Here is a 26,000-nt window from a genome sequence, read left to right as displayed (position 1 = left end):
AGTTAAATTGCTAAAACAATACGCACCAATTGGGACACCCCAAAGACAAAGAGATAGCCCCGATATGAACTCGATAAGATTAGATTTAATGAAACATGATCAGATTAACTGCTTTCACTGGACAGGCGTCACGTTTGAATACGTTGTAGCTATTTGATGCTCTGCGGGTGGGCTGTAGATTTGTTTACGCAATAAGTATAGGACGCATTATTAACTCCACTGAATGCTTATGTCAAAACTAGACAAGTTATCAAACCATTAAGAACAGGACTTATACCATGTACATGACTAACTAAAAGTTAATCAGGTTTTGTTTAATTAGAAGATCGACGTGTAGAAGGGAGCGTATTTATCTAGGGAAGGAAGGTTGTGTTATTATTAATAAGCGTAATACGATTAATATGTGGCGATTGCACGTGTGTGTTTAAAAGATGCAACTCAAATACTTTCTTTTATTTTAATCACTTATCACGGTGCCCCATGAGGCAGGGAACTACATGTACGATGGCATACCGTGATTCATGGGTGCTTAGAAATTCCTGTTACTCTAATACTCTATCACTAGAACTAATAACCTTGGACTTTTTAACATACTTCGGGGCTTCCACAGCAGACATCCGGTTTTCATTACTTTCAAGAAAATCAGTTATGGTACTCTCGTGTCACTGAATTTTCTAGTTCATCGACCACTTGATAGTCTGATTTGTTTACAGGCTGACGTCGATTGGCAGGAGTATTGCTGTGCTGCGTCAGGCAATAAATACTTACTTTCTTTAGCAAATTGTATGAATGGCGGGTGATACCGGTTGGACAGGACATGCTTACCCTTTTCGCGAACACCTGGTGTCATCACTGATTTTCAGTGGTGCATTCATATAATTTCCACAGCTATTTGCCTTACGCCAAATGGAATTTGTTTCGGCCGACCATCTAGACTGTTTATTCTCTTGCATTGGTAATTTATATTTACGGTTGGGATTGAACTGGAAGCATTGATTGTTCTCTGGAGTTTTACATTCCCTGATTGGCACGTTTCCTCCCTGTTATCTGTGATACAGCTAAGCTGGACCCGCTGTGATGTTTTAATGCATGACCAGGATCGCAGTTGCTGTTGCTGCTGACGTACACTGGTAAGGTCACAATTTCAGACAATGGCTTTGCGACAAGATCCTCGATTTGCAAAAGTTTGTGTAATTCTCACTGTGTAATTTAGGTTTTCCTTTCAGTGTATTTATTTTAGTCTCTGATTTAGGTTTGTGTGTATGCGCATTAAGCCGACGCGCCGTGATATAACTGAAGGACTGTATGGAACCTATTAGAACAATATATATATGACAAAACATTTGTGATACACAATGTCTCTAGGCTACTAATAGGATGACCTATGTCCGCCTAGGAGCAAACACACACACACAATATATTCAGAGCTCAGTAGTTCAATTTCATTACAAGGGATACTTATAAAAATAGTCTGGTACTATTTCTGCGATGTAGCCAGTCTGCCTGGTAATATTTGGTTAGGGACCGACCATTTGAGTTTACTGAAATAATATATTGAAAAAAAAAATTATGTTTCAGATTGATAGAAAAAAAATAAATTCTGCCACAAAAATTACATTGATGCAAGATGTGTTTTTAAGAAAATAGTTTAGGCTCATTATTTTAATTAAATTAAAAAATATCGTGTTTTGCATATGAAGCTGAAGAAATATCTAGTCTCCATACAAAATCCCAGCATGTGGAATGGGGTTGAGGTTTGGACATGGCAGTTAGCTTAAACATACTGTTCGCCATGGATATAATAAAACCATACCAGTTCAATATGCTGACATTCAGTTCACATCGAAATTTAAAGAAAATTATGATGAAGATTATGAGAAAGACAATTCAGGTAACCATTTATGACACGTGTCACGGTAGTTATTGGTGACTGGTTGACGATATGATTGACATTTCACGCGTTAACGTTTGAACACGTCCACGTTTTGGACCAGTCCAGGTGTATGTGTGCAATATGTGCCCAAAGATCAATTTTAGGTGTCATGGGTCAGCATATTTCTCTTTTTGTTTTCGGCCCGAGATGCATTTCTCACGACATTTAGATGAAGAAAGGTCAGTCTTTTGGACATCATCATTGGATCTTTGCTTACTGTTGTTGAACGATCAGAATGTTATGCTGATGTCAGTTCGTTTACAGTTTGTTTAGTTTAGGTATTGTATTTGTTCTAAATGAAGATTATTATTCTTCATCCGTCACCTTAGACCCCGTTGGACAAACTGATCTTAAAAAGAGAGTCACTGATTCACTGATCTTAATGTCAACAATGTTATACATACTGAGACACAATAACCCATTCTCATCTCAACAATGTTATACATACTGAGACACAATAACCCATTCTCATGTCAACAATGTTATACATACTGAGACACAATAACCCATTCTCATGTCAACAATGTTATACATACTAGGACACAATAACCCATTCTCATGTCAACAATGTTATACATACTGAGACACAATAACCCATTCTCATGTCAACAATGTTATACATACTAGGACACAATAACCCATTCTCATGTCAACAATGTTATACATACTGAGACACAATAACCCATTCTCATGTCAACAATGTTATACATACTGAGACACAATAACCCATTCTCATCTCAACAATGTTATACATACTGAGACACAATAACCCATTCTCTTGTCAACAATGTTTTAAATACATACTGAGACACAATAACCCATTCTCATGTCAACAATGTTATACATACTGAGACACAATAACCCATTCTCATGTCAACAATGTTATACATACTAGGACACAATAACCCATTCTCATGTCAACAATGTTATACATACTGAGACACAATAACCCATTCTCATGTCAACAATGTTATACATACTGAGACACAATAACCCATTCTCATGTCAACAATGTTATACATACTGAGACACAATAACCCATTCTCATGTCAACAATGTTATACATACTGAGACACAATAACCCATTCTCATGTCAACAATGTTATACATACTGAGACACAATAACCCATTCTCATGTCAACAATGTTATACATACTGAGACACAATAACCACCTTTTCTTATGTCAACAATGTTATACATACTGACACATAACAACTCATTCTCATGTCAACAATGTTATACATATTGAGATACAACAAACCATTCTCATGTCAACAATGTTATACATATTGAGATACAACAAACCATTATCATGTCAACAATGTTATACATATTGAGACACGCAGGGGAAAAATGCTATGATATCCCGCGTCTCCATAAAAGTCAAACCAATCAAATTCGAAAAATCCGCAATATTTCTGTGGGTGATCCTTGATCAACACCATCACTTGGCGCAAACATGAAGAATATGTGGAAAACAGATGTCAAAAAGACCTTAACTTATTACGGGCAATTTCAGGCACATGTTGGGGCACATCGAGGGACACTCAGCTGGACCTCTACAAATAACTTATCAGATCAGAAATAGACTATGGTTGTGAGGCCTTTCAATCAGCATCAAATACTGTCTTGGGCGCCTCGACAGAATACAATTGTGTTTCATGTCTACACTACAACTATTGTGCATGTACTTAAATGTTTTTTTTCAAAAATATTAATTCACTGTATTTTGTATGTCTTCTACAACAACATCGTGATTTTACAATTCTATGTATGTATGTTGCAAAATAAAGCTTAGTAGAAGAATTACTCTCGTGCGGATAATCTCTCAGGGTAAACTACGGGTAATCAACTTAGCACACAAATGACCGTGACTACAGCCACTAGGTGTTATAGAGGTGGTGACTACACTCCGCTGCTTCCATGTCATAAACATCAGGATCCGGCATTACGAGAATCCCCAAGGTAGTGGCGGATTACCGAGGTAACTGTAATATCGAGGTCTTTCCGGAATGGCCGCTTCTATTGTTGAAGGTTGCTAAAACAATTAAACATGTTGACTGGTTCAACAATAGAGGATTACAGGGGCCGTCTCACTAGTCAGGTCAAAATAACGATAGACCAACAACAAATTACAAGAGAAATGTTTTTAGTTGAGCTTCGTATTTGACAAGCCCCCCTTTACATCATATCAAAGTCACCATCGAAATGGGCGGACATTTCCAAATTTAGTCACATTTACTATGACGATTAGGTAGCGTTTTCCAAGAAACATACAAATATTCCATCAACAAAGGATATGACACATCCGAGGAGAACCGGGGATGTAGTTGGAGCTACTGTAAAGTTTGACAGTGACATGGTCATTCAGTCCAAGAAGGAACAATTCCTTGCGAACAAAAAATGTCATTTGGATCTTCTCTTGTATGGTAACAAAGCAGAACCATAAAATCAGGATATTGTCCAATCACTACACTGGGTGATGTCTGTGCTTGTTCTACAGCTGTTTTTGCATGCATCTTCTTCTGCATGGACAGTTGTGAATCCCTTCTCTTTCATATTGTCACTCGGGAGAATGAGAAATCTTGGTTTGTTCTTGGTGTTCGCAAGGAGTTGTTCCTTCTTGGACTGAATGATCATGTCACTGTCAAACTTTACAGTAGCTCCAACTACATCCCCGGTTCTCCTCAGATGTATCATATCCTTTGTTGATGGGTTCTCGTTGTAGCCATCAAAGACAAGTATGGGCATGCCATAATGATTGGCGACAATAGTGTAGTACCAGCCACAAACACCATCGTTTTTGATTCCACGAGGCCATGGTAAACGCTGCAACTGAATTCACTCTAGTTTCAAGTGACAAGCGAAACGCCACTCAAATGACTTAAGTGATCTGACTTCATTCTTAACTGACAAGTGAACTGATATTTACTGTAATCCACTCAAATTATTTTGCGTTTAGAATTCGTCGTCATGTCATTATGGCTGGGTTTACGTTCGGTTTATTTCGAACAAACGCGGTGGTTGCAACTTAGTCTTTTGAGAACGAACCGTGAAGATTCAGGGGTAGAATAGGTCTTCAGCAACCCATGATTACCGTAAAAGGTGACTATGCTTGTCGTAAAAGGCGACTAACGGGATCGGGTGGTCAGGCTCGCTGACTTGGTTGATGCATGTCATCGATCCCAATTGCGTGGATCGTTGCTCATGATATTAATCACTGAATTGTCTGGTCCAGACTCGATTATTTACAGACCGCCGTCATATAGCTGGAATACAGCTGAGTGCGGCGTTAAACCAACCAATCAACTTTGGAGAACACAAGTGTCGTATCAAGAACAGGCGCACAAACAGTATCCACTGAACGTGCATCAGGTTGTTCTGCAACCATCAACACCAACGATGACCAACAAAACACCAAAAAGGAGAAATATAGGGTGATTGACATCCTGCAGATCGCCCTTGTCAACCCCTGTGCGACCAGACAACTATCCAAATAGATCATGACACTGTGTCACATTATATTGGTTTTGTAAACGTAAATATTGTTATCTAAAAAGAAAGTAGTATATGTATAGTGTTAATTTTACCCGTACCATTTTAAAATTTATGTTGGTCTTTTTCCGTAGGTGCTGTTATGTTAAGTGTGTATTTTGATTGATGGATTTTGTACATATCAAACTAATCGATAAATGAATAAGAAAATGTCTATCCCCGTTAAATTTGTATTTGACATATCGCTATATATTGAAATATCCTATTGTATCCTTGACATGCCTTGACACGATCTCCATGCTTGCGAAAAACAGAGAAGTGGTTAAGCAACAGTTACGTGCGGGCATTGCGAGGATAAGCCGTATAAACGCCGGCTTAATCCAACTAACCCGGCAGCCGGGGGGGGGGGGGGGGGGGGGAGATTAGGGGCCTTGCATATCTGTCATATATTTACTGACAAATAGACACGGGCAAAATGAGTTCAGATTGCTAGTATTCAGACTATAGTCGGCCGCTATTCAATCTTCAACCGTTACACCACGTGTCGGCATACGTACACTTTTCAAAGGGCGCCGAGGGGGACGACCCCTAACCACCTATCAAATCTATCAAATACGTGGAACGGGATTCCTCAAGTGACCAATGCCACCTTTGACGCGCATGTGGAAAGGAACGGCTTGTACGTCTGTAACCAAGACACATGTAAGTCCAACTTAATCTATTTTGAAACATACAATATCAGTTGATTGATCACATGCGTTATACTTTTGCAACTTAATATCGCTTGATATTTATTAAATCTACTGGGAAATAGAAGCAGCGTTTGTACCCGCGACTGTCAAAACGGATATGCAGGTTTGGGGAGGTGACTGTCGGGAATATTCGCTACTACGTGGGGCGGTCGGGTAGTCTAGTGGTTAAAGCGTTCGCTCTTCACGCCAAAGACCCGGGTTCGATTCCCGACATGGGTACAATGTGTGAAGCCCAAAGCGGCGTAAAACCATACTCACTCACACTCGCTACTACGTAGATTTATAGCTACAATGACCAGGAAGTGTATATAGAATGACTTATTAACTATGTCAAAACTGATGGTGCTCAAAATATATCGGCGGCGGGTTGTAAGGACTTAAGTGAGTGATTGAGTATGGTTTTACGCCGCTTTTAGCAATATTCCAGCAATATCACGACGAGGGACACCAGAAATGGGCTTCACCCATTGTACCATGTCGGGAATCGAACCCGGGTCTTCGGCGTGACGAACGAAAACTTTTACCACAAGGCTACCCGACCGCCCCTAAGTACTTTAGTGGTTGATGTGGGTGTAGTGGGTTGGGGTGATGAAGGACTTTTGCAGACTACATGATGAACTAGAGAGAAAGGAAGAAAGATGGAGAAATAGTTTATTTAGGTGACACGCGTTACGAATCCAAAAGTTGTGTGGTGCTGTGGGTATAACAAATAACAAAATGCATATGTGTCTTGCTTGACGATGCGGTTAGAATTGGTCTTCAACAACCCATGCTTTTGGCCGTTGAAAAGAAATTGTTGGCCACAAAAAGTACATTGTTGCAAGCTACTTTTCGTAAAACAATATTTAGCTCATAGTTTTAATTTAAAACATATCTGGTTTTGCAGATGTAGCTAAAACAAATAACTACTCTCACGTTGCTGACCGTGTAAATCCGGGTAGAGAATAAGTCTTCAGCAACCCATGCTTGTAAGAGGCGACTAACTGGATCGGGTTTGATGCATGTCATTGTATACCAGTTTGGTAGCTCGATGCTCAGGATGCCAATCACTGGATTGTCTTGTCCAGACTCGATGTTTTTACAGACCACCGTAATATAGCCGGATTATTGTGGAGTGCGGCGTTAAATGACACACACTATCCTCACTATCCTCTGGGTATTGTTGAAGGCCCCATGCGTTGGACCCATCTGTCAGCAGTTGCATCAATTTTCAATATTGTTTATTTACTGTTTGTACAGTGTGTCTCATAGGTCAAAAGTTTGATGTTATAGACGGACCGTTTTTTCAGTATAATGAGTGAGTGAGTGAGTATTGTTTTACGCCGCTTTTTGCAATATTCCAGCAATATCACGGCGGGGGACACCAGAAATGGGCTTCACACATTGTACCCATGTCGGGAATCGAACCGGGTCTTCGGCGTGACGAGCGATCGCTTTAACCACTAGGCTACCTGACCGCCCCTTTTTCAGCATAAAGGTCATGGGCCCAGACCACAGACATGAACGACGCATGCCAATGTAGTAATCGATTACGTTTCTCTTTGCCGTTAGACATTATATTAATTACAAAATCAAAGTCTTCAGATGAAATTATATCCGTAAAAGATGTTACAGTTTGATACTTCTTAGAGCTTAATAACGCTCACAAACAAGCAATTCATTAAATTCATCCTCAATAAAATATCTATCATTTTCTATACAATATTTACATAATCGTTCAGTGTATGGGACATTTGTATATCTCCCAAAATCAACTGCAAGTTTAAACTTGCTACATCTGAAACGAGTCATACATATTCTCAGGTGTACTGGAATGGGTAGTCTGAGACTTTTTTTCTACATTTAACGATGATTTAAAATGTTTATAATAAAAGCTATCAGATATACTACTGGTGGAATTCCATCCTGATTGTTGAAGGTTATCAAGTAATCTTTGTTTAAAGAGATGAATAAATATTGTCACATTTTCAATATTGCCTGATGTTATATTTGACTATCAATAACTATTTTCCTGTTTTAACATGTGTTGGCATCATGGTACATGTTGATAAACTATTCCTTCGCCTACTAACCCAAACAAACAAACAAGGCAACGGACAAACAAGGGATAAGTTGCATACAGTTTATTGGTTTTAGTCTGTTTTAGAAGTCTTGACACGTCGGCAGGTTTTGGTAGGATATCCAATATAGGAATACAGATGAGTGTAATTATTCTATTCCAGAGAACCAACATGATATTAACGGATATTGGTCGCTGTTTTCATGGAATTGACCGCTACTTTCATGGTATGGGTGCTGCTTGCATGGCATTGACCGCTACTTTCATGGTATGGGTGTTACTTTCATGGCATTGACCGCTACTTTCATGGTATGGGTGCTACTTTCATGGCATTGACCGCTACTTTCATGGTATGGGTGTTACTTTCATGGCATTGACCGCTTCTTTCATGATAGGGGTGCCACTTTCATGGCATTGACCGCTACTTTCATGGTATGGGTGTTATTTTCCTGGTATGGGTGCTACTTTCGTGGTATGGGTGCTACTTTCATGACATTGACCGCTACTTTCATGGCATTGACCGCTACTTTCCTGGTATGGGTATTACTTTCCTGGTATGGGTGCTACTTTAGTGGAATGGGTGCTACTTTCATGGCATTGACCGCTACTTTCATGGTATGGATGCTACTTTCATGGCATTGACCGTTACTTTCATGGTATGGGCGTTCTTTCATCGCATTGACCGTTACTTTCATGGTATGGATGCTACTTTCATGGCATTGACCGCTACTTTCATGGTATGGGTGTTACTCTCATGGTATGGGTGCTACTTTAGTGGAATGGGTGCTACTTTCATGGCATTGACCGCTACTTTCATGGCATTGACCGTTACTTTTATGGTATGGATGCTACTTTCATGGCATTGACCGTTACTTTCATGGTATGGGCGTTCTTTCATCGCATTGACCGTTACTTTCATGGTATGGATGCTACTTTCATGGCATTGACCGCTACTTTCATGGTATGGGTGTTACTTTCATGGTATGGGTGCAACTTTAGTGGTATGGGTGCTACTTTCATGGCATTGACCGTTACTTTCATGGTATGGGTGCTAATGTCATGGTATTGAGCTCTAATTTCATATCACTGATCGATACTCATGTTCGTATTGCTGAGCTCAAAGACACAAAATTCTCCGAACTCACCACACCATACTGATACTTTTCTTTTCCTTTTAGATAATGCAAGTACAACCCATCAACGATAATGATAAGGAAAACGAAAAGACTCCTGGCCATTGTGTCACGTTCTTCACGTACTTCGCGGAAAGTACCTCGTTCATGGGAATACCCAAGATATATGCGTCGCCGCGAGTTCTATTCAAGGTAAGCGATGGTATAGTTTTCGAGTTGACGCCATTACTATCGTCATTAACTCTACATCCGATAGGTTGTAAGAGGCCGGGATACGGCAAACCGCTGGCTGCTAGCATCTGACCAAGCACGAGGCATCACCAAAACAGCCAGGTCACATCCGTGACGTGGTTTTTCAAGAAGTGCACATCCCAGTATTATTCATAAGAAGTCACTATGCACACCTGATCCCCATTTGAATGTTATCACGACAATGGTCGGATGGAAATCTTTATCATGATAATGAGGTACTACTATGTTTCCATTTCTGATGGGGCGGTCGGGTAGCCTAGTGGTTAAAGCGTTCGCTCGTCACGCCGAAGACCGGGGTTCGATTCCCGACATGGGTACATTGTGTGAAGCCCATTACTGGTGTCCCCCGCCGTGATATTGCTGGAATATTTCTAAAAGCGGCGTAAATCCTCACTCACTCACTCCATTTCTGATGAAACTCGCGATATTGCATCACTTTCACAGAGGTAAGCCATGTGAATAATAACGTCACAGGGTTTATTCAGGGGCGGGCTTTAAAAAGCGAACTTAGTACTACGACTGTACTATGTCATACGAGTGTGCAGTACCTGTACATGATATATGACGTTGGGGGGACGACATCGATCGTGAGATCGTGGATTCTCCCGATGATATTATATAAAGCCACTGGCGTCGATCTTCTTACACAAACCCCGTAGAGGTTAAATATGCTTTAGCCAGGTTCGGTTACTTGGTTCAAAAGTGTCATCGTACTCCGATCTTTGCTCATAAAAGCGACAAAAAACAATATTTCCATTATCACAAGAATTGCCTGCTAAGATCGAAGTACCTTGCACGACTCCGACTGTATCATAAGCATACATGTATATCATTGGATTAATCAATGGATTGACTGATCAGATTCGATTATTTTCATATTTTAGCTTATATCGTTCACATAGCTTTAGAGATTAGTGACTTCGGCCTTGAACAAACAAAATCATTTTATATACGCGTTTCCAGGTGATGTGGACGTTGCTCTTCCTGACTGCCGCGTCGGTGATGATCATGCAACTGGTCCGGCTCTTCACGACGTTCTACAGTTACCCCATCAAGACGTCGGTGAAACTTGGCTTCACTGCTCTCCCCTTCCCCACCGTCACCCTCTGCAACATGAACCCCATCATGTTGTCCAAGGCTTACATGCTCAGCTGCGATCTTCAGAAACTCCTGAAGTTACCTTCGGAATACCAGAGTAACGTAGGTCATCATGCATATTACCTTGCCCCAGAGTCCTCTTTCTAGTACAGGGCGGTCGGGTAGCCTAGTGGTTAAAGCGTTCGCTCGTCACGCCGAAGACCCGGGTTCGATTCCCGACATGGGTACAATGTGTGAAGCCCATTTCGGTGTCCCCCGCCGTGATATTGCTGGAATATTGCTAAAAGCGGCGTAAAACCTCACTCACTCACTCACTCTTTCTAATACAGCACCATACCCGTGCTTGTATGTTTCACCAATGTGGTAAGAGTCTGAGACCTGCATCACTCCGGGCTTTCTTCCCATAATAAGCTGACACTGCTGTGATATACTAATTACTGGAATACTGTTCAACGCGGCGTTAAACCAAACTCAGTGCAAAGGTTGCCTATTTTCAGAGTTGCTGCGTGGATCAGTTTCCCGTTGGTCCCAATGTGTAAAAATGATCTGTGGTCCGTCAGCACTATATTTATTGACAAGTAGTTAAGAGGGACGTAACACCTCAGATATGTTGTCCTTCAGAGTCTTCCAAACGTTGTGACACGCATAACTTCATTTTTTGTATGTTTCGTTCCAAGGAGTTGGGAGGTGACTGTCTGATCATGACTATGTTAATATCAAACATCTACCTTGTCTTAAAGAAGTTGGTAAAGAGATCCAACGTTGTCCACAATTAGTGTTCGGCTGATTATTATCATTTTGGATTTCTGAAGGATTGTGTAAACCTCACCGACACAGTGGACCTCACCTCCTTCACGGAGACGGAGTTGGTGTGCGACGAGTACGGCTGTTACGAGGAGGAAGTGGGTGGTCTGGACCAGGCGTATGTCAGGAAGGAGATGATCGCTGACAATCTGGGAGGAGAATCATCGTAAGGGCTACATTCATGTTTGTTTGTTTGTTTGTTGTTTAACGTCACACTTGGCAATATGACGGCGGTCTGTAAATAATGGAGTACCGAGCAGACAATCGAGTGATTGGCATCTTGAGCATCACTACGCAATTGGGATACGATGACATGCATCAAACAAGTTAGCGAGTCTGACCACCCGATCCGGTTAATCGCCTCTTACAAGAATGGGGTGCTGAAGACCTATTCTCTACCCTGATATTCACGGGTCGGCAACGGTCTTGAGATTGTGTAAACAATGTAACAGAAGACGAGTTTCACTTTTTACTAGTCTGTAGTAAGCAGTCAATATGAATCTCTCAGAAGAAAATGTTTGGAACACAAATTGTATGGAGAGTATAGCTATCGTTTTAGCTACATTGTACGTCTGCAAAACGAGATATGTTTCAAATTTTAACTATGAGCTAAATATTGTTTTACGAAAAGTAGCTTGCCAATGTGTACTTTTTGTGGCCAACATTTTCTTGTGGGTTCGAATCCCGGACCGGATTCAACCCTCAAAAGTACGAGAATCTGTACTTTACCAAGAAAGTGTTATCTCAAATATAACATTTGTTACATTTGACCACTTTCTAAATGGCATGGTGTGTTCACAATTTCTTTTCAACAGTCAGAAGCACAATTGTGTTTTTCAAACATTTTCTGGGACAATGAATTTTGAGAAAATTCTCTAAACTTCATGAATACTTTCATAACGTATGGTAGTTACAGGGTTCTTTTAATTTCCCCAACTCTTCACTTGTAGCACGCTCCGGAAGTTCGTTGGCCATGACCTTGAAACCATGCTGATTGAGTGCTCTATCAATGGACGAAGTTGCAGTTACAGGTTGTAACATATGTTATGGAAAATATACGTAATGATAACATAGTAAAGAAGACATTGCCTCTATGTAACAAGGATGTTATTGCTAACTACACAGATTGATTGGCATCATACTAATTTGAGTTAGCCAATTACGTGCATTGCGTTTGTTTGGCGCAAAACATTTTAGACAATCATTGTATCATATATAATGGAATAAAATTGGAATATATATATATTCCAATTTGTTCTTAGCTAATTCATTCTGCGCATGCCAGCTCTCCAGATAAGCTGCATGTTTGTGCAGTGAAATACGCAAGAGATATCACCGTTACCCAATCAATTTGGAGTTGCTTGCGTACAAATACGCATGGAATTGTTCAAAAACCTAATAGTGTACCCAGTGTGTCATTTTTTACTTGCGTAAATATATCTATTTGCTGATCGAATGCAAGCTTCACACATGCATGAACTCGCTAATTGCTCATTAAATATGTAGTTCGCTATTGTGAGTTTGCACACAAACATTACCTGAGCCCTGATGCACCCATTGATGGCATGTTCTGGTGAAACAAAACCCAGTAGATGAAGAGTGACTGGGTTTTACTGTATAATTATGTCATGAATTGACGCAGAGATAACATAATCGGTGGATTTGTCTTTTGCACATCATATATCTCTCTGTGAAGATGGTTCAACATTTTGCTTTCCAGCAACTTTACGGCGTTTCTATCTAAAGAGCATGGCAACTGCTACACATTGAAAAACAATGGGATCCAGGCCACGAAGAGTGGACCAGAATCAGGTAAATATCATAAAGCGGGGTACGGGTTAGGTTGGGTATACGATAACACACAGTGAGAGCAGGACCATCCGATATCCATTGCAGATGTTCCTTGCGACATTTAAAATGCCCTGACGGGACTGAACCGGGACAGGTACGAGTTCACATCGCCCGAACTTCGCGGGCAGGACATGCTTACTCTTTTCGCGTTCAGAGAGGTGCACGGGAGGCCCAGTCGTCTAAGGCGCCGCGATTCGCTGTGCAGAGTTGCGTCCCTTGGGCGCGCCAGAAACCTATGATTGTGGGTTCGAATCACCGGTTCGCCTCGATTATGTTTCTAGGTTTGTCAGCACCATACCCGTGCTCGTGGGTTTCACCGAAGTGGTAAACATCTGAAACCTGCATCACTTCGGGCTTTCCTCCCACATTAAGCTGACACGCCGCGATATGACCGGAATACTGTTAAAGGTGGCGTTAAACCCAACTCACTCACTCACTCACTTACTGATGTTCAGTGATCCATTCATATAATTATCACCGCTATTTTAAGTCAAATGGAATCTGTTTCGGTGGATAATCGAAACTGTCTATTCTCTGGCGTTGACGCTCCATATTTAAGAGGAAATATAGCTCCCCATGATCTCGTGATTGTAAGAGCCTGTTGTCAGGCTGGGTGACTGCGTGACGATGGTGAGGATAGTTGCTCATGATTCCATGGATGGTGTGGTCCTACTCGGTGACTTGTTTGATTGTCCAAGCTCGAAAATTTGCAAGCTCAGTGACACAGCAAGACTCCAGCGTTAAACATAACTCATCCACATCTACCAAGTATATATGCGTATCTGAAATTAGAAAGCACTTATCATTCAAAATGAACACGATGTCTTGGGAAGGATTCCGATTTAGAAAAAAATAAACATTCAGAATTAATAAGGTGGTGATAGATCAAGAATAAAATGGGGTTTTTAAAAATAATTTTTATAAATTCTAACCAATTGACAATCATTTTATACACACAGTTGCAAGAAATACAATAATGTTTTGTCCGTCAAGCTTCTTCGTCTCAATATTACACATTAAGATTCTTTATTTCTTATTAAACCACCATTGGTGGTACAAGAGCAGATACAATAAATACACAATATATAACAGAGTTATCAAAATGGCTGGACATAAAGTGACACTTTAAAAACTCACATTCGATTTTTGGTCATATTTGGCAAAATGGCCACACAAATCTAATTAAGTTGTTCAGTTTATTTTGGCAGGAGATAATCAAAATCAACAATGTCGTCGTTCCGGTTCGAATCTCATTCGATGTTTAAAGACAAGATATTTTATGGATGACATTTATTCTATTGTGATGCGACGTTTCGGTATAGATACTTAGTTCATTCGATGTGGACCCGTGACGATCCGGGGTAGAATAGGTCTTCAGCAACCCATGCATGCCATAAAAGGCGACTATGCTTGTCGTAAAAGGCAACTCAAGGGATTGGGTGGTCAGGCTCTCTGACTTGGTTGATCCATGTCATTGATCCCAATTGTGTGGATCGATGCTCATGATGTTAATCACTGGATTGTCTGGTCCAGACTTGATTATTTACAGACCGCCGTCATAAAGCTAGAATATTGCTGAGTGCGGCGTTAAACAACAAACCAACCAACCAACCAACCTGAGAGACGCAGAGCCGTTATTGCTGCCCGTGGCGGTCACATGAGGTACTACCGCCACCGTGGTCTAATGGTAGAGCGTCCGCCCGGAGAGCGGAAGGTCCGGGGTTCGATCCCCAGCCGCGTCATACCAAAAGACGTTAAAAGATGGTACTTGTTGTTACCCTGTCTGGCGCTCGGCATTAAAGGGCTAAAACAAGGACTGGTCGGCTCGGAGTCAGTGTACTGTGTCTGAGTGGGGTATTCATGTTGAACCGCGGCATGGTATCTCAGTGTGCTAGCACTATAAATCGGCATCAGTCCGGACTAGTACAAGCAGCCACACACACACACATACACGTGCATGCACGTCGCTATATAAGGGCAATAATCTTGGACGCGACGATAAACCCCATTTCACCTCACCTCACCACATGAGGTACTGAGTTCAGCGCTACCTTGTCGCCTTATGTGACATGACAATGAACAGTTTTCAATGCCTTTGTACAACGACTATCGACATATGACTGTCGAGCTCCAAAGTTCATATTTGTATCTATGATATTGAATAATTTTATTAAATATACCGACTTTATTAGGTACAATAAATTTACTAAAACTCTACATGTGCGTTTCTTTTTTTGAAGAGTGTATTTGAACTATTGAGAAAACAATAGAAATGAGGAGAAAATAATCGAACCAACGAAATTTTTTCTTGATTTTCGAGTTTCTGAGATAAACTTGAAATAATGAGAAAATAATCGAAATTACAAGAGAAAAATCGAAATGTCGATTTTGTTTAGATAAACTTGAAATGACCAGAAGTATATTCGAAAAAACATTCGAAATAACGAGAAAATAGTCGATGCACTGATTTATTTTTCGAAGTATTGAGAAAATGATTGAAATAAGGAGAACATAATCGAATCAACTAGAAAAGAAATCGAATTTTCGAGTTTTTCAGATAAACTTGAAATAACGAGAAAAATAGTCGAAATAACGAGAAAATAGTCGAAGCAACAAAACTTTTTTTCGAATTTACAATTTTTACAATAAATATCCTTGAAATAACGAGAACATAAGCGAATTACGAGAAAATACTCGAAGTACTGAGAAATAATTGAAATAACGAGAAAATAATCGACGCTACGAGGAAAACTTCGAATTTTTCGCTTTCTGAGACAAACTTGAAAATACGGAGAGAATAATCGAAATTACGAGAGAAAAACTCGAAGTATGGTGAAATAACAGAAATTACGAATTGATAATCGAAGTAACGAAAATTTCGAAGTAACGAAAATTTCGAGAAAATATGCAAATAATTGAAATTTGAAATAAGTGGCACCATTATACGAAAGCCTAATGGCACCACTTTGCTAGTATTAATTTATATTTGTTTAAATCGAAATTTCTTAATACTTCAACTATTTTGTCGAAATTTATGTCTTCTAACTGTGAATATCTTCTCGTTATTTCAAGTTTATCACAGAGAAGCGATTTTTTTTCTGGTTGCTACTGTTATTTTCTCGATATTTCAAATATTTTCTCTCTGCTTCGAGTTTTTTCTCATTATTTCGAATATAATTTCTCCTTATTTCAAGTTTATTTTAAAAACCCGAAATTTCGAATTTGATCTCGTTATTTCGATTAATTTCTCGTTATTTCAATTATTTTCTCGAAATTTCGAAAAAATGAGAAACTAATCGAGGTAGCGAGAAAATATTCGAAGCAACGGGAAAATAATTGAAATAACAAGTACAATAATTGAAGCAACGAGAAAACTTTCGATATTTTGAGCTTTTGAAAATAAACTTGAAATAATGAGAAGACATTCGATATGACGAAAATATTATCGAAGTAACGAGAAAAAATCGAAATTTCAAGAAAATAAACAATACTTGAATTAACGAGAAATTTCGATTCAATAAATATATAATTTTATATGGTACTAAAAGTGGCACAATGAGGCTTTCGTACATTTGCACCTCGTTATATTATTTCATCGTCATAAATGTATGTTCAACATGCAATGTGTGTCTACCAGGTTTATCGATGGTTATCAATCTGGAGTCGGAGGATTTCATCGATACTTTCAAGACGGGGTACGGCCTGCGGGTGGTGATACACGACAACGGGACACGCCCCTTTCCCGGGACAGAGGGCTTCACGGTCTCAGCAGGTTCTGAGTCTAGTATTGCAATGAAACTGGTGCGTCTCTGATATGTATCTCCATCCCCATCCCCATCTCCATCTCCTTCTCACACAAACTCTTTATCGAGACAGCAAGATGTATGGGGACATTAAGAGAGCATAGATTTTTGCCAGTTTTGTGATTTAAACACTGTAGAAATTGAATATCATTTCTTTCTGATATGTCCGTTTTATGGTGAACTCAGAAAAAAGTTCATTGATAACTAGGATATCCGTTATCCTAGTTTACAGAAATGTGTTTCTTTAATGTAAGTAACAATATGTTGCATTCTGTAAACCTGAGAAGTAATATCCCTGGGATTTTATATATTATCTCGGCGATATTTGCTATATAATATGCTTTCATATCGCCGGGATTTTATTAATTCAACCTCCATTTGTATTTTAGCATATGAATGTTTCTCACTAGAAATTTATTTTGCATTCAATTGATTCAATTGATTTTGCATTTGAACACAATATAAGGAAATGTAAAATCAAATGACAAATGTTTCTTTATATTCCCGAGGATCGTACAAGCAGCCTCCGTATCTGTAGCCCAGTGAGTGTACCACTAGGCTACAGAGGCAATGATAAAACACAATGCTTTTAAGACTGTCCTTTTCAAAATGCAAGTACCGTATGCCAGCAACAGATATTTTACGCACTTTTCCTAAGGTTCGTTGAAAGTATGTTTGAAACCTAAAAATGTTGATAATTGTTTAAGTTTCTTTTTTCGGTTTATAAGTTAGATAAAAAAAATCCCCTCGGGGTTTGATGATATTTAAAACCCTTGTCCCGCGGATGCGGATTTTAAATATCATAAAAGCCCTCGGACGTGCTTTATCCTACACTTAACACTATATGATTGTTACTGAGAGTTCACTTAATCACAGGTAAAGATCGAGCGGCTTGGAGGCCTATACGGCGCCTGCAATGACAGCGCAGGTTTCCAAAGGAAGTTCGGTGTGTCGTACTCAGAGCGGGTGAGTATGTGCAAGTACAAAAGAAAATATATCAATAAAATCTAGCCAATGGCTTTACAGAGAGTTAGTGATCGATGAGGGCTTGTTGATGAACGCCGCACCAACAGTCTTGAAGCTATTCGCGGCGAGTAAGCCTTCTAGAGTAGCGGGCCGTAAATTAACATTTGGTAAAGAATTTTCCTAAGAAAATATCTTTATTTCAATGCAACACCACTCTGTTATAAGCAAATATATCTTTTGGGAAAACAACAATTCGAATAGTGAACTGTTGATGCAAGAGGCTTTCAGATTCAAAAAAATTTCCGGTTACGTAAAAATCTTAGATACGAAACTAGCCTTTTCAAAAACTATTTTAATGTGATCATGTACACAAAGTAATCTTGATCCTTGATAATTGCGTATTTAGTAGGATATCTTAATGTCTTTATTTTCGATGTGTTGCTAATCCCAGATGTATGTGGGTCGCCTGGCGATCAGTATATAGCACAGGGGCTTGTAAAGCCGAACTTAGCAGCAAGATGTGTAAGGTCACTACCGGGGTCATGGTAATAGAAACATTGATCCTAGTAGTGACCTTATAATCCTTGCTACTAACTTTTGCGTTACAAGTTCCTGAGGTATGCGGTGTTGTTTTAAAGGCGTGTCGGGAGTTTTGTCTACGAAACATCGTGATAGAAACATGCAAGTGTCAACCGGCGAGTGAGGCTACAGACTCCACTATCAAGATCTGCACCACCGACACAGGTAAGGAAACATGGTTAGGTTGGCGGGGAAAGGGGAGCTACTCCACTATCAAGATCTGAATCACCGACACAGGTAAGGAGACATGGTTGGTTGGCGGGGAAAGGGGTGCTACTCCACTATCAAGATCTGCACCACCGACACAGGTAAGGAGACATGGTTGGTTGGCGGGGAAAGGGGTGCTACTCCACTATCAAGATCTGCACCACCGACACAGGTAAGGAGACATGGTTAGGTAGGCGGGGAAAGGGGAGCTACTCCACTATCAAGATCTGCACCACCGACACAGGTAAGGAGACATGGTTGGTTGGCGGGGAAAGGGGAGCTACTCCACTATCAAGATCTGCACCACCGATTCAGGTAAGGAGACATGGTTGGTTGGCGGGGAAAGGTGTGCTACTCCACTATCAAGATCTGCACCACCGACACAGGTAAGGAGACATGGTTGGTTGGCAGTGAAAGGGGAGCTACTCCACCATCAAGATCTGCACCACCGACACAGGTAAGGAGACATGGTTAGGTAGGCGGGGAAAGGGGAGATACTCCACTGTCAAGATCTGCACCTCCGACACAGGTAAGGAGACATGGTTGGTTGACGGGGAAAGGGGAGCTACTCCACTATCAAGATCTGCACCACCGACACAGGTAAGGAGACATGGTTAGGTAGGCGGGGAAAGGGGGGCTTCTCCACTGTCAAGATCTACACCACCGACACAGGTAAGGAGACATGGTTAGGTAGGCGGGGAAAGGGGTGCTACTCCACTATCAAGATCTGCACCACCGACACAGGTAAGGAGACATGGTTAGGTTGACGGGGAAAGGGGAGCTACTCCACTATCAAGATCTGCACCACCGACACAGATAAGTAGACAATATCCGTCCAATCAAATTACACATGTTAGCGAAAGACAATCCTTGCGAAGATGCTGACAAGGCAAATGGACGTTGATAAAGTTATGTTTGCGAATGGTTTCAGTATATCATTCTGGAATGGAGACATATTTATGTTTTATTACTTCAGAGTTTGCCTGTGAGGACAGAGCATATGGCAAGTATATGGTGGACACCAGTAAAGGCGCGGATATCTGCAAGTGCGGTAGCCCATGTTCGTGAGTACATTTATTTAAGAAATAAACGACTCGTGGTCGTTGTTTATCGTACAATAAAACACTGCAGGGAGAAACATCCATGAGAGTCGTTTATTTCATATATGAGATATCAATATTTTGTACAGCCTCTTTAAGGAAGAGAATGTACAGATGTCAACATTTTTAATTATGAGGAACACAACGTTTCGGAGTATATGCTTATTCCTCCATCAACTTTAAAAAATATTTACCCCTATTCTAATAATGATGACCACCCTCAATAGAATCGGACCTCAGCAATGTCGGACAAGTCCATTTTATGCACAGGTGGGTATTTCCCGCATATTGTCGCAATTACCCCTACCTTTTCCCCTAATAGTGATTGTCATATCTCTCCCGCTCTTGGATGCGATCGTTCGGCCACTGCATTTGTCAGCGTTATCTGCCCAGCTAAATATGTGGGGAACAACTCACTAGACACCCCTCTCTCAAAGATAACGTCGTCCAGCATACGGCGTCATCGAGTTACAAGCGCATGTTCGAATCTCGAGGAATGACGTCATAATAGAACAATTTTTTATCGTGAAATAAACCACGCTTCGTTATTCATTGTTCTTGGTTACACGTGTAGACATACCACAGCATTTTAAAGCCGTTTGGCACAGACCTTAAAAGAAAAAAACTTGTACTTAAAAACATACTACCCTATGTTATTCCAACTGGGCCCTTTCCACAAAGCGTTCTTGGCGCAAAAATGTTCATAACTCCCTGACTTTATCATAGGCTCACACGAATCGTTGCACCAGGCTTCCTTGTGTCTGGGACCCGTTTCACAAAGGATAGCGCCACGACGGTCTGTGTAAAAGTCTTGGAGTTTTAGCGCTGCGATCGCTTTGTGGAATGTTGCCTGGGTCTACTTGCACAAAAAATCTTGAGGCAACGTTAAACTCCTACTCTAATACAGACTTTTAAAAGGCGTTGCGCTGGGTTTGCTTTGGTCTAACTGGTAGTTTTATGTAGTGATAAAATAATATGTAAGTTGTTTATAACTTAAACTTATATGTTGCAGCGAGAAGGTTTTCGAAACAAGTGTCTCATCTCGCCTGTGGCCAGTACTTGCACATGTGGTAGGTAGTATATACAGACGTCAGACAGTTGACCTGGGTTTGTTGTCGCTCGGAATTTAATGCCTCAAAATGTAAAAAGGTGTGGCAAAATGTTTGTTAACTTGCTCATAACGATTGTTATCGTGAAGTTCATTGTCGTGTGGCTGGGTTGAGCTTTAGGACAGTATCGGGAAACAGGGAAATAGTCCTGCCTTTGTAATCAGGATTTGTCAGCAAGTTTTACCTTGGGGGCGTTACAAGCCAAGAATCGTTTAGAGTAAGCAAATTAATCGCTCATCCGGGGGTAAGGACCAGCTCGAAGCACTTGCGCACTCTTCCAAAATGGCGGCGCAACTACCGCTTGGTGGCCTTGACCTAATGAAGAACGTAATAGAAGAAGCTCGGTGACGAACTGATGAAAGATGTGGAGCAGACTAGGATGATTTGGTTTAAGCTGCCTTTGCTCATTTCCCTGTTAATCCAGTCAAGAATTTCTTGTTCCGCTGTCGAACTCGGCCCCAAGTTATTTTGAGTGAGTTAGGGAGTATGGTTTTACGCCGCTTTTAGCAATATTCTACAAATATCACGGCGGGGGACACCAGAAATGGGCTTCACACATTGTACCCATTTCGGGACTCGAACCCGGGTCCTCGGCGTGACGAGCGAACACTTTAACCACTAGGCTACCCCACCACCCCTTTTTTGGTTTGAGAACGAAGCGACCTCAGTCAGCGATTGGTACGATTGCCATCGGCTGAATGTTAGCGCCCCGTTGAAAGGCGAATCGCTGTACATTGCTTGCAAGCGACTGGCGCTTTGCAACGCACCTCTTATGTATGGTTGGTTGGTTTGTTGTTTAACGCCGCATTCAGCAATATTCCGGCTATATGACGGCGGTCTGTAAATAATCGAGTCTGGACCAGACAATCCAGTGATTAATATCAAGAGCATCGAGCCACGCATCAACCAAGTCAGCCAGCCTGACCATCCGATCCCGTTAGTCGCCTCATACAACAAGCATAGTCGCCTTTTACGGCAAGCATGGGTTGCTGAATGCCTGTTCTACCCCGGATCTTCACGGGTCCCGTATCTATGCATGGATATAAGTTATCTGTATCAACACTAATATGAAGATTTCCCATAAGGAGGCTGTGTCTTGCAGAGTTGGTGAATGATGAGTGAGTGAGTGGCCAAGTGTTTCATACTGTTAGCACTATTCCAGTAGTGTAAAAGGGGGAGTGGGTGTAGGTCTACTCCTCTTTTTGCAACATTCTAGCTTCATAACTGTGTGGGACTTTAGGAATGTGTTTCACTCAATGTGCCCATGTGAAGCATTGAACAAGGGTCTTCGGCACGCTTAAGGCACAAGGCGACCCCACCAACCCCATTCATGACCAACTCTTGTTATTCCGGGACAAGCCGAATAGCGACTCGTGCCCCTCCATTCGTCACCAACTCGTGTTATTCCGGGACAAGCCGAATAGCGACTCGTGCCCCTCTCGTGGCCATTTTTGTGACTGGGTTCCGTCTTAGCGCAAACGGGCATACCTAAAACAATTGTCAACTCGTTGCGTAATGCTTCACATATATTTCCCAAAATATTATACCCTCGCGACACGTGTTTCCGTGGTATTAAGAAAAGCATTACGATAAACCAACCCGCTGACTTCGACAAGCAATAAATGTGAAATAAATCGTTAGAACACTCACCTTTATACCATTTAAGTACAAGGAAACATAATTTTGTCCACAAATGCCTCCGTATCGGCTGCTGTACAATAGCGGCCATTTTTACACACCTTGTAGTGACGTCATATGTTTCCGTGGTAAAGTTCATCGGGTCAAGCTACGGGTGGTTAGCACATGCCACAATGTCAAAGTTCTTTGGAATCGAAAGTAATGTTCCCAAGGCACTTCCAAACGTAACAAAATACAGATAACACTGTACTTAATTATGAAATATGAAATAACTGTCACTTGAACACACATTTTCAGATTATTTACAGTTTATGATCATGATCATCACAAATTTCGTTATTCTTCTTGGTGTCTGCAAGGTAGACCGTGACACGGACAGAAAAACACATCATGTCGTCGAAGAAAGGAGATGTCACAACAGTATTTTAAATGCACCCAGTGTTCACAATTCCCATGCATGCACTGTCCCCACTTAGTGAATTCAACATGTGGACATTGCCTCAGTTCATCTGGCTGAAACTTTCCGCATACACAACACTTTTCGTCATCATCGTTGATAGATTCAGAATCTGATTGATCGTCGCTTGAGATAAGGAGCTTATCAATCCCAGATGGTCGAGGTTGTTGGGATGACATACTGTCCTGCTTATCCTTGCTATGGACTTGGTAGTTGGTTTAGTTGTCTTTGGCTTCGCAGTTGATTTTGATGCCTTGCTTCCTCCGTTTGTTGACTGTTTGGACTGGTTGATGTAAGCCGTGACTTGACATGATATATCTGGTTCCGTAATTGCTTGTCCACCAACGATCTTATGGATAGAACGTCTTGGCTTCGATTTCTTAATGGTAATAACAGGAAGATGATCTTCAAAAAATCTTGAATCTGAGGGCTGTTCAACGATGTCAGGACATGTAACTGAAATTTCTGATGCTTTTTCCAACTGTTGATTGGCAAACGTAGATGGCTTCAGGAATGACTTGTCAATTGCCGTTGGGTCAAATGGATAAAAACCACATTTCCTGAAAGCACTGTGCAAGTTACTGGCAGACAGAGAAATCTCGTATGCCTTACAGGCCAAAGAACAGACACTATATCTGTTAACTGTTCCAGAATTTGACCGCTGCCATTTCCTACATTCTGAACTGAAAATTCTTGGTGAAAGGCCCAAAGCACCCAACATCCATCGGCTGGAGTAGCTTGTGTGAGGTGGTAGAATAAACAGGATTATCCCCTGGTCAACAGCGTAATCTATCAGATGAGGGGTGATGTGAGACCTGTTGCCGTCATATAGCAGCAGAGTTTTCTTGTCACCTCCGACTTTGGCATACTTCACAAAATGGCCTGTCAACCATCGTTGAAATATGTCTGTATTGGACCATCCCGTCTCGCTAACAGTTCCACAAGTTCCAACTGTCGAACCATCTAAGAGGTCATCACGCATGCGTGAACCAGGGAAAATGAAAAAAGGTGGAATCTTCCGACCCAATGCATTGCCGCATCCCAAAAACAGTAACTGTAGAGGATTTCTCTGGGCAGATTTCAATTAGAACTTCGGCTGCAGATCCAACGATTTGCGGTGAAGAATGTGTGAGATTAATTCCCTTCTCATCGACGTTGTAGATCAGCTCTGGGCTTGACTTTAGGTCATACTTGTCAAGGACTGCTTCAAGTTGAGAAAAATACTTAATGCTATCCTCAGATGTGGCAGTGGCTCGTAATTGAGACAATCCCCTTGGTCGTCGCAACTTCAGTTCAGGCCATCTTCCCATCAACCCATAAAACCACTGCAGTGATAGTGATTTGGAATAATTACTACGTTTCTTGAGATTTATGGCATAGTCAGTTCCAAGACAGATAACCTGCGCCCTGGTATCTCCATACCATACTGAGGCCATAAGCTTTATGTGGTCGACAAGGCGTGCTTCTTCTTCTTCGGAATATAATGGGCCTGGTCCAGAGGACAAACATTCTGGGGAAGTAATGCCTTTAGTTCTGTCCCTCAGAGTCTGGTCAGGCACAGAGTACTTCCTGACTGCTTTGTAGACAGAAGAACCTCGTTCAACTACTTCCTGATAGGCTTCTTTCAGTTGTGTTGGACTATAAGGCCGGTACTGTCTTTTACGTCTCGCAGGATTGTCCTACAAACCACGATAAACGATATAAGATATGGCCCTACTCAGCTTCCATAGTTTTAAAAATTGAGCGGGTATTCCCCTTAGTAGTCACGTGATAAACATTACTGTTTACATCAGCTAGCAGGCCAACTTCTCTCGCTGAACTTACGAGTTGAATATTTTTTACGATCTCATTTTTTATAATGGTACAAAAAGTGCATTACGTGCAGAAGGTTAGTTTTAGTAAGTTTATCGTAATATAAAGCTGTACTGGTGTCTCTCGACGTGATATTGCTGGAATATTGGTAAAAGCGCCTTAATACCTATTCACTCACTCACTCATCTGTCTAATGGTGTTTCTTCTCATTCCACAGCGGACGTTAGAACAACAAGCATGTTTGATTGACAGTTACAGCCCTAAGTGCACCTACTCCGCCTACGACTTTGACAACGTCGACCTCAGAACGTGAGTAATTTTGACTGCCGAACTGAAGTCATATGTTCTCAAACACCTGTCTGAACACATATACCCTTTTAAAAATTAAATTTGGGCATAATTGAAAATATATGAAAACTTTCAATAGTATGGCCGCTGTTGTGACTTCGTCTCGGTCATGGTGATGGCAAACGTAGAAACATAATCAAGGCGACCCCGGGATTCGAACCCACGATCATAGGTTTCTAGAACACACAAGGGACGCAACTCTGCACAGCTAATTGCGGCGCCTTAGACGCATGGCTTCCTGTGTCCTCTGAAGACAATCACAGATTTTTTGTCAAAATATGATAATGAATACGACTGGTCCTGTTGACAGTGAATATGTAGATGGATTCTGAACATCATTCGAAAGAAGAATATGTCCACAATACCATGCTCATGTTATGTCTTATTTTTCAGATCATCTTTCTTAAAGCTAAAAGTTTATTTCAACAGCTTGAATTTTGAAAGTATAAAAGAAGAACCTTTTTATGATGTAAGTAAAAAGTTACTAAGACATTCCCATAATCATAAGAACTCCCTCCTAAAGGCAGAGTCGGGTAGAAAAGATCTTCAAAAATCCATGCTTGCCGTAAAAGGCGACTATGCTTGTAAGAGGTGACTAACGGG

General features: G+C 41.0%; 1 protein-coding gene across 4 annotated transcripts in view; it reads left to right on the top strand.

Annotated features, from left to right (window-relative positions):
* Window positions 1-26,000, top strand: part of LOC124136196 (degenerin mec-10-like) — a 35,275-nt gene that overhangs the window by 8,197 nt on the left and 1,078 nt on the right. Inside the window, exons 1-13 of one of the 4 annotated variants that reach the window (XM_048393920.1) lie at window positions 1,111-1,130; window positions 9,419-9,565; window positions 10,589-10,825; window positions 11,536-11,693; window positions 12,478-12,558; window positions 13,248-13,339; window positions 17,016-17,179; window positions 18,058-18,147; window positions 18,786-18,891; window positions 19,910-19,997; window positions 21,046-21,103; window positions 25,267-25,358; window positions 25,791-25,866. In XM_048393920.1, coding sequence (XP_048249877.1) covers window positions 9,422-9,565; window positions 10,589-10,825; window positions 11,536-11,693; window positions 12,478-12,558; window positions 13,248-13,339; window positions 17,016-17,179; window positions 18,058-18,147; window positions 18,786-18,891; window positions 19,910-19,997; window positions 21,046-21,103; window positions 25,267-25,358; window positions 25,791-25,866 — 1,386 coding nt within the window. In that variant the 5' untranslated portion in view covers window positions 1,111-1,130; window positions 9,419-9,421. Of the gene's footprint in view, window positions 1-1,110; window positions 1,131-5,894; window positions 6,132-9,418; window positions 9,566-10,588; window positions 10,826-11,535; window positions 11,694-12,477; window positions 12,559-13,247; window positions 13,340-17,015; window positions 17,180-18,057; window positions 18,148-18,785; window positions 18,892-19,909; window positions 19,998-21,045; window positions 21,104-25,266; window positions 25,359-25,790; window positions 25,867-26,000 lie in introns of those variants that run through there. The other 3 variants (XM_046502054.2, XM_046502057.2, XM_046502056.2) reach the window with 3 other exon arrangements.

This window comes from Haliotis rufescens, unplaced genomic scaffold (genome assembly GCF_023055435.1).
Source record: "Haliotis rufescens isolate VD_foot unplaced genomic scaffold, xgHalRufe1.0.p SCAF_121, whole genome shotgun sequence".
Lineage (NCBI taxonomy): Eukaryota > Metazoa > Mollusca > Gastropoda > Lepetellida > Haliotidae > Haliotis > Haliotis rufescens.
This window is presented reverse-complemented; position numbering and strand designations above follow the sequence as displayed.